This window comes from Artemia sp. Qi Xiang Cuo, chromosome 19 (assembly GCF_049724085.1).
Source record: "Artemia sp. Qi Xiang Cuo chromosome 19, ASM4972408v1, whole genome shotgun sequence".
NCBI classification, from domain to species: Eukaryota; Metazoa; Arthropoda; class Branchiopoda; order Anostraca; family Artemiidae; genus Artemia; species Artemia sp. Qi Xiang Cuo.
The window spans coordinates 37425094-37438876 of record NC_142812.1 but is presented as its reverse complement, the minus strand read 5'-3'; the positions used below and the strand labels follow the sequence as shown (position 1 = coordinate 37438876).

Genomic DNA, 13783 nt, shown 5'->3' with positions numbered 1-13783 from the left:
ATTAACTTCATATGCTTTACTCTGAAAAAATTTTCTTCTGTCAATTCTTACAGAAACGCGAGGTAGAAAACACCTGGTCCTGCAGTAAGTCAAGATTTCAATGATGAGTAAGACTGTAATCTAGGAAAACCTAGGCTTGAGAGATCAACTCATATTTCTTTTTAATACAATAATTTGTCATTAGTAAAGTTTATTCAAAACCTCAAAATGTTATTAGCCTATGGACTTTAGTCTTGATCCAGCATTGATGCCATTTTTCTAGGGGTTTACAAAAGAGTGGTTGGTCTTTATAAAGGAGGCCCTAGACGGTCAATCATTTTGGTCAAAAGCTTCCGTCAATCAATTGGCTCAAGCATGATTGACCGTCTATGAACCTGTTTGACGTTTGAGTCAAGCGTTGATGGTGATTGATAGAAATTTTGAATGACTTGATCATTTTGATCAAAAGCAGTCTGTTAGATTAGCTTTAGTCAATATTAAAGGCTGATTAAAGCACACGTCAATCGATTGACGGAAACTTTTGATCAAAATGATTCACTGTCTAGGGCCTCCTTAAAACACAACTAAAGGTAGTTTTTCCATAACCTTAATGAAGGAACAACTTACTCTTGACACAAATTAAAAGTTGTTTTGAATTTTCTAGCAGAGAAATTTACATTGATGCTCCAATGCTATTTAGCTCATTCATGCTACAAAATAGTTTCCCAATAATGCACGTGACCAATTTAGGATATAATGTACATAATTTTAATTACATTTACACTGCTATATTGTCATACTCCACAAATGTCTTTTTTCTCTTCATTACAGATAGGCTACAATCATTGTAAAGGATTATGAGTATCTGATCCTAGAGGAGCGAGGTAAAGCATAGAAAAGAAGAGAGCTGAGACATGGTCAGGATAACAGATGACCCGTCACTAGAATAATTTTTTTAAAGAGCCCTTAAGACAGGCTAGTTAGACACCCAAGAGTAGTCCAGGAAAAAATACGTAAAGTATTGTATTATATCGAATTAACAACGCTCCTTAGCTACTTGTGTCGGCCCTGCAGTGTGTTGCTACCGCTGGGTTCCATATTACCAAGCTGATATCAAACCCACTGTGCCACCACAGGACAAAACAGAAAGTGCCTTAAATCAAAGGATTTATAGGGAGGTGGCCAAAGTACTTTTGCAAAAGATGGCTTAGAGGAGGAACCTTTGTACAGCATTGGTCTGAAGCAACTTGATCCCAAAAGGAGTTTATAGTAATAGGAAGAACTAAATCTTCTACCCAACCAATTAGCTTATTATGATCTCCAAGGAACCCTTAGATTCAATAACAGTTTCAAAAAGTGCTTTGGTACAGAAAAGAACCTTTTTCAAAATTTTGCTGAAAATTTTCAATTGTCTTGTTAAAGAATTACTCTGCAGTACAAGCTAAAAAGATAAACATATAAAAAGATTATCAAGACAATTTTTAGGTCACAATTGTTTTGTGATGGGGCAGGGTTATGCTTTAATTAATCACCAAATCCCAGGAATCTTTTCATCCCTTACAACGAAACAAAAAGATGCCCTCCAAATGAACAAGATCCATCTCCAAATTTAACCCAGTAAACTACCCATCTGACAGGCTGGTGTGCAAAACATGGGGTAGCATGGTAGCCATACTACTTGGCTGTTTTCATGGCCTAGTGAAATTTGTCGGCAGATTTTGTCAGAATATGCTATGGCTTCCACTATCCCCGAATTTCTTGGCGGCTTTTGGAATTTTGTCAAGTTCTACTACTGGCCGCTTTGGAACTTTTTGCATACCTGCTGACAGGTATATTCAGGATTTCATTTAATTAATGGTTTTCAAACCAATATATAATTAAGTCATTTTTAATTTTTAACATTTTTATCTAGTTTTTAAATTTGATAAATCTAAATTGGTTTGATTTTTCGTTTGTCTGATTGGTTTTTCATTTCTTTTGATATTATTATTGTTTTGTATTTTTATCTTATTATATATTAGATTGTATTATCTTTTAAACCTTTAGGTTTTTTTTTTGTACAAATTGAACAACTTTTTTTTTATTTTCATCTATTCAATGTTTATCAATTTTTGCTCTATTACCTAATTTTTCCTTATTTGTTTTTATATTTTAATCTTTTTAATTGCCAATTTGACAATACACACCATTCAGCAGTTGCTGCTTGCAACAGCTGTGTTGAATTGAATGTTTAAGCTATAATTTAAACATCATCAATTTAATCTTGGCCATCCTTCCATTATCTAAGCCTATTTTTCACATCTATGAACATATAAAGAAGCTGATAAGGTTCCATACCTCTAAGCAAATGCAGGTCAATGTTTTCTCATTTAACGTTGTCAAAAATGGGATTCCTAATCAAATAAAATAGTAATTGCATTCATTGCTGACACCTTTCAGGCAAACTTCAACTAAGAATGTCAAACTACAAGATATTTTACAAGTTAAACAAGGCAGAACACCGGTGGATCCAGGAGGGGGCCTCCCCCACCAAACATTTTTTCTGGCGCGCTCTTTCCCTGGTTTTTCTTTCTTTTTTCACTCTTTTTTTAGAATAAATTTGTCAATTTGGTCAATTATTGGCACATTTTTCACATTGCCCCCCCCCCAAAGATTTCGCTTTAGATTCGCCCCTGAGGTAGAATCAGTAGTCTGATGTTAATGATTAATATCATCTGTTATTAGAAATTTCACGTTTCTTTGAAATTAAGATGGTAACAAACAGTAGCTTAAAAAGGAACTATTTCACAATTCAACCCTTGGGGTGGTTTTAGATCAACTTTCATCAACCAAATTTTAGAATAATTCTACCTTCTCAGAATAGCAAGTATTCATAGCTCCAATTCATAACTTTAAAATTACCCTTTTCAAATATGTTCAGAAAAGTGAATAGCCAAGCATCCACTTAAATTCCTTAAGTTTTAGGTTCAGTCGCCTCTCACTATATAATACTGGGCTACTCCTTAAAAGGCTATTTATTTCCAAGACAACCATGACATAATTTTAAGACAGGATGGCATACAACTTTTATTTCTTAAAAAAAAAAAAAAAAAAAAAAAAAAAATCTCATAACTTTCATTTATTTAAATACAAAAACGTGTATTTGAAATAAAAGAAGAAAATTGGTAAAGAAATGTATAATACTGATGGATTTCACAAGATATTGTTGACAACCAAGAAAAAGAACTTACTGGTAGACGAACTAATCTGTTGGTAGAAATGTCAAGTTCCCTCACTTTTTTGTATGAAGCCTGAAAAGAAAAAAAAGTTAACACTTTATGAGTATTATAAATATAAAAGTACTTTTAATAATGAATGTTTTTAAACTTCAAAAAATGAGAGAAGGAAACAACAGCCAAAAAATAGAAAATTAGGAAAATGTGGATACTTTAATCAGTGAAAACAGCAAGGTGTGCTTATTGTAAGCAAGGAAGAATTCAACACACACAAAAAGAAGCTAAATTTGGAAGACAATCAAGACTTATAAAGAAGAAAATAACTAAGAAAAGCTAGGAAATAAAGGAAAACAATTTTAAAAATAAAAACAGAGCAATGATAGAAAATTTAAAAATATATACACCCCCAGGACAACACTTACAACGCCTACCCCCTGGTCCCTGGGGGGTTCTGTTGACACCCAAATCTTTGCTATCTAATTTTTGAACAATTTTCAAAAAACTGGCTATCTAAAAATTTGTAGCAGATGGGTTTGGGGAAAAAGGGCGTGGGGGGGGCTAGTTGCCCTTAAATCTCTAGACTCTTAAAAAGTGAGCTAGAACTTTAAATTTCTGATCAAATGAGCCCTGTATGAAGTTTATACAAGCATCCCTTTTATAAGAACCATACATGCCTTAAGGGCATAACCTAGAACGCCTTCCGCCGGGCCCAGGGGGGTTGTGTTGACACCAGAGTTTTCCTTATCCAACCTTTGAACTATTTTTAACAAAATGTCTATCTCAAAATTTTCGTCAGATGGCTTTGGAAAAAGAAGGCATGGCGGGGGGCAGTTGCCCTAAGATCTCTTTTGACTATTATAAAGTGAGCTCGAAATTTCAATTTCCAATCAAATGGCCCCTCTCTGAAGTTTATACGAGCATTCTTTTTTTAAAACCATATATGCCCCAGGGCATAACTTGCAACGCATGCCCCCGGCCCCTGGGGGGTTTTGTTGACACCTGAGTTTTGTTATCTGACTTTTGAACAATTTTTAAGTTAATGGCTATCTCAAAATTTTTACCGGATGCATTTGGGGAAAAAGAGGCATGGGGGAGGTCTAGTTGCCCTCCAATCTCTAATGACTCTCAAAAACTGAACTAGAACTTTCAATTTCCAATCAAATGAGCCCTCTCTGAAGTTTTTACAAACATCCCTTCCATAAGAACCATATATTCTCCCAGAACATAATTTACAATGCCTGCCCTGGGCCTCGGGGGCTGTATTCACCCTGGAGTTTTTGCTACATGGTCTTTGAGCTATTAAAAAAAAAATGGCTAACTCAAAGTTCCTATGGGATGGGTTTGAGGAAAAGGCGTGGAGGGGGGGGCTAGGTGCCCTCCAATCTCTTTTGACTCTTAAAAAGTGAACTAGAACTTTCAATTTCCAATCAAATGAGCCCTCTTTGAAGTTTATACAAGCATCCCTTCAATAAAACCATATATGCCCCCAGGGCATAACTTACAACACCTGAACCCGGGCCCTGGGGTGTTGTGTCAACATCAGAATTTTTGTTATATGATCTTTGAACTATTTTCAACAAAATAGCAATGTCAAAAAATTTTATCGAATGCATTTGGGAAAAACGGCGTGGGGGGGGGGGGTGTTACCCTCTAAAATCTTTTGAGCCTGAAAAGTGAACTAGAGCTTTCAATTTCCAATCAAATGAGCCCTCTGTGAAGTTTATACAAGCATTCCTTCCATAGAAACCATATATGCCCCCAGGGCATAACTTATAACCCTTGCCCTGAATACTGTGAAGGGAGTGTCCTGCTCAAAGACATAATTTCCAGAACTTTCAACTACGTTGAAATGCCTACCTCAAAATTTTGATTGGAAGTGTTTGGGGAAATGGTGGGTGTAGAATGGGTATTAGTTGCCTTCCAATCACTTTCAACTATTAAAAAGGGCACTAGCCATTTAAATTTCCAATCAAATGAGCCCTTTTTGAAGTTTCTATGACAACGCTTTCTATAAAAACCTTATACCCCCAGGGCATAACTTACAACCTGTGTCCTGAGGGCTGGGAGGGGGTTGTTATCCTCAAAGACATAATTTCCCAAATTTTCAACTACGTTGAACAAAATGGCTATCTCAAAATTTTGATTGGACGTGTGGGGAAAAGGTGGGCGTGAGAGGGGGGTTAGTTGCCCTCCAACCACTTTTGACTATTAAAAAGGACAAAACCCTTTGAATTTTCAATCAAATGAGTCCTTTTTGAAGTTTCTATGACCAAACTTTCTATAAAAACCTTATACACCCCAGGGCATAACTTACAACCTGTGTCCTGAGGGCTGTGGGGAGATTGTCCTCCATAAAAACATAATTTCTATTTGGAAATCAACTACGTATATCAAAATGGCTATCTCAAAATTTTGATTGGATGTGTTTGGGGAAATGGTGGGTGGGGAAGGGGTGTTAGTTGCCTTCCAATCACATTTGACCCTTAAAAAGGGCATTAGAACTCTCGATTCCAATTGAATGAGCCCCCTTTCAAGTTTATATGACGATTCTTTCCATATGAAGTGCTTCTGGGAAAAAAAGAAAAAATAAACAAATAATAAAACATTGGAATTGAATGGCCTTTACTATACAAAACGCTATAGCGTTGCCTCTGACATTGCATGTGGTTAATGAAAATGGTGCTTTGATTCCTACTGTTCCAGTTGTTGATGCATGGGTAGAAGATACTTGGCTAATCCTATTCCTGGCAAAACCATCCAGGTTAAAGGGATTACTAATGAATGGCCCTTTTTAATTGCAGCTTTATGCAACAATCTCCTTTTTTCATGTATTTGAATGCTGGAGAAAGATAGAATATTAAGAATTAAACAGATTAGCCCTATAAAAGCATTGCATTAATGCTAATCCTCCTGATCAGTTTTCTATAAGGTAAAAAAAAACAAAAGGTAAAGAATATGGCATTGGACTTTACAGTCCCCACCAGCAGTGCTGATCTCTGTTTCTTGGCCTTCAGTCAGGAAGTGCAATGAGGGGGGGGAAGGTTAAGGGCCAGCGATCATGTGCTTTCGCACACCCTTACTGTTTACCTTCCCCATAACCTTCCTTCCTTCCCATTTTTTAAACCCAGCCCTTTCTCCCAAGGGCTGCAAAGAAAGGAGAACAGCGACTCTGAGGTAAGTTCTCCTATCTCCTCTTGGAATTAGCATAAGAATCTAATAAAATATGAAACATGGTGGAAAATTATGCAGCCAAGAAGACTATAAGAATTGAAAATCCATTTTGGAATTTAAGGTTTTGAAATACAGTTAAATTTTAATAAAACGAAAGAATATGAATTAACTCGTTTTTTTGGCCATGGTCTAAGGAAAAAGGTGCCAGAACTCCTGTGTTAGAAAAACAAACGAAAAGAGTCAAATAAGCAAAAAGGGAAGAGGACTTAGGAGGAAGGCCTGTGGCCACTTAGAACAAAATAAGGATTATGTGGATTAACAAACCCACGCAAAGCACGTATTGGTCATTAGACTGAAAAATCTTCTATTTCAATTTTCAGTCTTGAAAAATATGTAAATGCTTTAGTTCAAAATTTGTGAATTAAACCAACTTTTCAAATTAATTTGCTTAAGACCTTAGAATAACTTCTAAGCCAAAGCATTAATAATCCCTTTTATGAAATAGACCAACATTCAGAAGAAACCTCAGTCACTGCACCCATAATCACCTTGCTTGAAATCGGGTTGGAGTCCTTTAATAACCTTGACCAGATTTCTGATGCTAGAAAGTTGGACTTAATATGTAGGCAATGGAAACCAGGAAAGGACTATGAATTTCCTAAAATAGTTAACTGAAATATTAATGGTATAGTGACAAAACTATACCATTGATGTTCATTGATGTATTGATGTTCAGGTCTTCAAAAAAAGGTGCATTCTATAAATACTGCTTGCTATTTGCCAAACGTGAGACCAGTAAAGGCCACATCAGATGCTTGAATGCTTAGTTTAAAAGCTATATACTGACCTTAAGGATATTCTTGCTGACTTCAATTATCATGATGAGAAACTGTATCATGTTACTGTAGTACAAAAATCTATGATGTTTATCAGAGGCAACGCTGTAGCGTTGCCTATAGTAAAGGCCATACAGCTCCAATGTTTTATTATTTATTATTTTTTTTCACAGAGGCACTTCATACAGAAGGGGTCGTCATAGAAACTTCAAAGGGGGCTCATTCGATTGGAAATTGAGAGTTCTAGTGCCCTTTTTAATAGTCAAAATGATTGGAGGGCAAATAGCCCCCCCCCCGCACCCATCATTCCCCCAAACAGATCCAATCAAAATTTCGAGACAGCCATTTTGTTCAGCGTAATTGATTTGCAGATAGAAAATATATTTTTGAGGAGGACACTCCCCCACAACCCCCAGGGCAAGAGTTTCAAGTTATGCCCTGGGGGCATATAAGATTTTTATAGAAGGCATTGTTGTAGAAACTTCAAAAAAGGCTTATTTGATTGGAAATTCAAAGGGATAGTGCCCCTTTTCATAGTCGAAAGTGATTGGAGGGCAACTAGCCCCCTCCCCCACGCCCCGCATTCCCCCAAACACATCCAATCAAAATTTTGAGATAACCATTTTGTTGAGCATAGTTGATTTCCAGAGAAAAAATATGTTCTTGAGGAGGACACTCCCCCATAACCCTCAGGGCAAGGGTTTTAAGTTATGCCCTGGGGGCATATAAGGTTTTTATAGAAGGTGTTGTTGTAGAAAACTTTAAAAAGGAAACTTCAGAAACTTTGATTAGAAATTCAAAGGGCTAGTGCCCCTTTTAATAGTCAAAAGTGATTGGAGGGCAACTAGCGCCCCTCCCCTGCCCATCATTCCCCCAAAGACAACCAATCAAAATTTTGAGAAAGTCATTTTGTTCAGCAAAGTTGATTTCCAGATATAAAATATCTTTTTGAGGATAATACTCCACCACAACCCTTAGGTCAAGGGTTTTAATTTATGTCCTGGGGGCATATAAGGTTTTTTTATAGAAGGCATTGTTGTAGAAACTTCAAAAAAGGCTCATTCGATTGGAAATTCATAGGGCTAGTGCCCTTTTTAATAGTCAAAAGGGATCAGAGGACAACTAGCCCCCTCCCCACGCCCATCTTTCCCCCAAACACATCCAATCAAAATTTTGAGATAGCCATTTTGTTCAGCACAGTTGATTTTCAAATAGAAAATATGTTTTTGAGGATAACACTCCCCCACAACCCTCAAGGCAAGGGTTTTAACTTATACCCTGGGGGCATATAAGGTTTTTATTTAAGGCCATATTGCAGAAACTTCAAAAAGGCTCATTTGATTGGAAATTCAAAGGGCTAGTCCCTTTTTAATAGTTGAAAGTGATTTGAGGGCAACTAGCCCCCCTCTCACACCCACCTTTTCCCTACACACATCCAATCAAATTTTGAGACAGCCATTTTATTAAACAAAGTTTTAAGTTCTGGAAATTAGGTCTTTGAGGATGACAACTCCCCCACAGCCCTCAGGGCAAGGGTTGTAAGTTATGCCCTGGGGGCATATAAGGTTTTGTATAGACAACATTGTTATATAAACTTCAGAGAGGGCTCATTTGATTGGAAATTGAAAGTTCTAGTTCACTTTTTAAGAGTCAAAAGAGATTGGAGGGCACCTAGCCCCCCCTCCATGCCCTTTTTCCTCAAACACATCTGATAAGAACTTTGAGATAGCTTTTTTTAAAATGGTTCAAAGACCATATAACAAAAACTCAGGGATCAACACAGCCCCCCAGGGCCCAAGGGCAGGTGTTGTAAGTTATGCCCTTGAGGAATATATGGTTCTTATTGAAGGGGTGCTGTTAAAAAATTCAGATATGGCTCATTTGATTGGAAATTGAAAGTTCTAATTAAGCAAAGGGAGACATATTGGAGGGCAACTAGCCCCCCACGCCCCTTTTCCCCAAATGTATCGAATAAAAATATTTAGATAACTATTATGTTTAAAATTTCTCAAAGGTCAGATAACAAAAATTAAGGTGTCGTTATAACGTCCCAGGGCACGGGGGAAACTATTGTAAGTTGTATTCTAGGGAATATATGAATCGTATGGAAGGAATGCTTGCATAAGCTACTGAGAGAGCTCATTTGATTGGATATTGAAATAAGGCTTTTTTTAAGGGTCAAAAGGAATCAGAGGGTAGCTGGCCCCCAAGCATTTTCTTCTAAAATATATGTGATAAAAAACGTAGGTAGCCATTTTTTTAAAAATAGTTAAAAGATCTTATAACAAAAATCCTTTACGTATGGTCATTTCGTTAAAAATAGTTCAAAGGTCAGATAAGAAAAACTCCTGTGTTGACACCCCCCCCCCCCAGGGCAGGCGTTGTAAATATTGCTCTGGGGGCTTATATGATTATTATGGAAGGTATGCTCGTATAAACTTTAGACGGGTTTCATTTGAATGGAAATTAAAAGCTGTAGTTCATTTCATCACAGAGTGAAAAAGATCGGAGGGCAGCTAACGTCACCCACCCTCAATACCTTAAGGTGTATTAGATTGACAAACCCATCCGATAAAAATTTAAGGTGATCATTTTGTTAAAAATAGTTCAATCATCAGAAATTAAAACTCCAGGGTCAACACAACCTCCCAGGGCCCAGGGACGGTGTTGTAAGTTATTAATTAAAAAAACTTTTTCCACAAAATAAGTTTTTCAAAGAAAAGTAAAGAACTCCATTAAACAATAAATGAGCAAAAATAAAATCAAATAATCTACCAAGCTTGAAACTACCAAAAATCAGCATCAATAAATAAATGAAACCCAAAATGAACAGAAATTTCAATAAATAACCAAGTAAAACTCAAAACAAGCAGAAATTAACATAAGTTGGGCGCAAAACCCCTATGCCTTCCCAAGGCCTGAACAAAATTTGCACTTTACTGAAAAAAATAAAAAAGTTTTAATAACTTTAATAAATCAAATAATTTTAACATTTTAATTACTAAATATCAGTATATGTATATTAAACTGACAATGCACATTCATCTGTATTTTTTCAGTAAAGTGCAAATTTTGTTCTGGCCTTGGGAAGGCATAGGAGTTTTATGCCCAACTTATGTTAATTTCTGCTTGTTTTGAGTTTGACTCAGCTAATTATTGTAATTTCTGTTTGTTTTGGGTTTCATTTATTTATTGATGCTGATTTGTGGTAGTTTTGAGCTTGGTAGATTATTTGATTTTATTTTTGCTAATTTTTGTTTAATGACTTTTCTTTGAAATGACTTTTCTTTACTTTTCTTTGAAAAATGTATTTTGTGGAAAAAGTTTTTTTAATACATTTCTGTTTGTTTTATATTGACATAGTCTTTTCAGGGAAAAAGAAAATAACACTTTAAATCTTTTCATTTTTTAAGACTTTTTATAGTGCCTTGTGCTTGCCAACTCTAGCTTTAAGGCCTTGATGCCAATCTGGAGGAACAAAAATTTGTCAACACTGCTTAAAACAAGACTCTTCAATACACTGATTATCCCCATTGCCATTTATGCTTGTAAATCATGGACCCTCAAAACAGATGACCAATGTTGCCTAGCTGCATTTGAAACAAAGTCACTTTGTCATATTGCAGGCATTACATACCTGGACAGGGTCTCTAATATTAGGCTCTTTGAAAACCTTGAGATCAAACACACCATACTTGACAGAATAAAACTGCCAAAACTTAGGTGGCTAGGCCACATCCAGCATATGGAAAATTCCTGTCTTCCAAAAATAGTCCTTCCATGGTTGCGTGCATGGTTCTTGCCCCAGAGTTCAGCCCCCAAAGAGATGGAAAGAAAATTTCTCTACACTCAACCTGCTGCAACTTCTATCCCTGTCTGAAGATGGATGCTCATACAGACACCACATCAATAACAAAGTGAATAAAGAGGCCCCAAAACAACCTTCTAGGATGGATGGGACTTAAGTCAGTAAGTCAAGTCAAGTATGTCATTTTTTGATCTTTGAAACCTCATAAATTGGGATTGACCAAAGTTGTGAAGCTGAAAATGTTTTTTCTTTTACTTCATTGAAGCAGAAGATCTAATTTGCAGGATTCACTTTTATACCACAAAGATTTTTAAAGGTCATCAAAGGTCACTTCCCTCTAGAGGGAGGAGTAGAAGTAGTTACTTCAAAATGCCATCCCGGGACATACTTTAGTATGTAGACCTGTCTCTGAAAGTTTCAATTTCTTAACTGAACCCCTTTCCAAGATAGCAAAAGGAAAGCTAAAATAGCATTTTACTGCTAAGCTACATTATTATCCAACTAGGTAGATATTCTTGCTGTGCCTAAGAGAAACAATTTATCTGGCTTGTTAGAAATAAACCCCAAACTGCTTAGAGAATCTTCTTATCTGCACATTTGGATATATATCCAAAACACTAAGCTACATTATTATCCAACTAGGTAGATATTCTTGTTATGCCTAAGAGAAACAATTTATCTGGCTAGTTGGATATTAACCCAAAGCTGCTTAGAGAATCTTCTTATCTGCCTAGTTGGATATATATCAGAAACACTAAGCTACATTATTATCCAACTAGGTAGAAATTCTCTCTGTGCCTAAGAAAAACAAATTATCTGGCTAGTTGGATATTAACCTCAAACTGGTTAGAGAATCTTCTTATATGCCTAGTTGGATATATATCAGAAACACTAAGCTACATTATTATCCAACAAGGTAGATATTCTTGCTGTGCCTAAGAGAAACAATTTATCTGGCTAGTTGGACATTAACCTAAAACTGCTTAGAGAATCTTCTTATCTGCCTATTTAGATATATACCAAAACACTAAGCTACATTATTATCTAACTAGGTAGATAGGCTATTCTGTATATTGCATAGGCAGTCAAATATTCAGCTAGGTAGGTAAAGGTGTAAGAGTGTTTTAAATATTGTGAATGCAAAGACAAACCACTCATTGCCATCCATTTATCTCTTGCAAATACCTGTTTGATGGGTTTCCATTAGTAGTTCCTTGTAAAGTATATAGCATTGTGCACCATAAAATGCACAAGTACCTGCAAATATATACCCAGAATTTTAATATAGCCTGCATTGTTGACAGCAAAGTTTTGAATCACAAAATCCAGCATTATTTTTGTCAACATCATTTGAACTTGAAACAATAGGAAAATGGTTTATATTTGAGTTGCCTAATAAATGAGGTTTGAATTGTTATAAATAATTAGGCTATTTTTGGAATATATTTCTAGGCCTACACCTATTCAAAAACTTAGCCCTATTTATAAACTAGGGATAGGTTTATGTTTTTAACCACTTTTCAGTAGGTCTAACTTAACTAGGGTAGTGTTGATAACTTCTTTGTGTGGTTATAAAAATGAAATACCTTTGGGGCCCCTTTAAGGGCTCAAGATACAGCTAGCCCCAGCAGCAATTATTGACTTAGGCTACAAAAGAGCATACAAAAGGCATCAAATGCCATTTGTCTTTCATCTTAGCTAAATCATAGTGCCACCTAGAAATTCCCCTAATTTCCTCCAAAAGTAATAATTGAATTATGAAAGATCATAAAAAAAGACAGGCCTAGCCTAAAGTGATGTAGGCCTATTCACTTTCATCCTATCTCTGATGTATAACCTACCGTATCTTTCATTGGAACTTCAGTTAGCTGTAAAAAACTAAGGTCCATCATGCCTCCTTCTATTTTGTCCTTAACTTCAACTTGCTTTTTTGTGCTTGTCATCTTGGAACACAATTTTGGCTAAACTAGGCTATAATATTTTTACTTCTTTCTTCTATAAAGGGCTGGGCACACGTAGCTGATTTCGGGAACTGATTTCCAAATCAGCGCCGATTTGAGCTTGAAAAATTTTCTAGTTTTCGGCGCCGATTTACAGTGCCGATTCATCATGATCATCACATTAAAAATAAGGCCTGTTTTTTCACTCATCAATGTGCTAAGATCTTACATCTTTTGTCAGAAAACGTTTAAAAGTGAAATCTTTGAACAAAGATCTTACATCTTTGGCCGTTTTTGTGCAAACGTCTTTCATCAGTCTGCTCTGATCAGCGGTCTGAGAACAATGATGAGTAGATCATCAAAGTTCTCTCATCATTATTCTATTTGGTAAAACAGTGGCGGTCTTCACACTTTTTGCTAACATTTGTGAGCTGTAAGATCTTAGAAGAAAGATGAGTTAAAAAACGATAATCTTTGCAGAAAGATGTAAGATCTTAGATGTAAGATCATAGTGCTAAAAAACGGGCCTATAGGTATACAAATAAAGAGTCAGCCAGAGATGTCTGTGGTGAAAGACCCCGCTACTGTGCTGAGAACTAAACTGATAATTAAGCTGAGATAAATTATGCAACTATTAATAAACTCCAGCCGACTATTTATGTCCATGATTTTTTGTTTTGAAAATCTTGTGCAATAAATTTTTCTTTCAGCCAATTTTTCTTACCGCTATCGTTTTTCCACTGATGCTGAAATTGGTTTCCGAAATCATCTACGTGTGCCCAGCCCTTAAGTACTGCGCTCATTTTCGCTGTTCGTCGTTGTAGTTCCAAGAAG

General features: G+C 36.1%; 1 protein-coding gene across 1 annotated transcript in view; it reads right to left on the bottom strand.

Moving 5' to 3' along the window:
• LOC148940801 (uncharacterized) overlaps positions 1–13069 on the bottom strand; it is a 28119-nt gene extending 15050 nt beyond the window's left edge. Inside the window, exons 1-2 of the mRNA XM_089105404.1 lie at positions 12851–13069; positions 3210–3269 (exon numbers count right to left, since the gene is read on the bottom strand). Coding sequence (XP_088961530.1) covers positions 3210–3269; positions 12851–12952 — 162 coding nt within the window. The 5' untranslated portion in view covers positions 12953–13069. The remainder of the gene's footprint in view (positions 1–3209; positions 3270–12850) is intronic.
• Between the last annotated feature and the right edge of the window lie 714 nt (positions 13070–13783).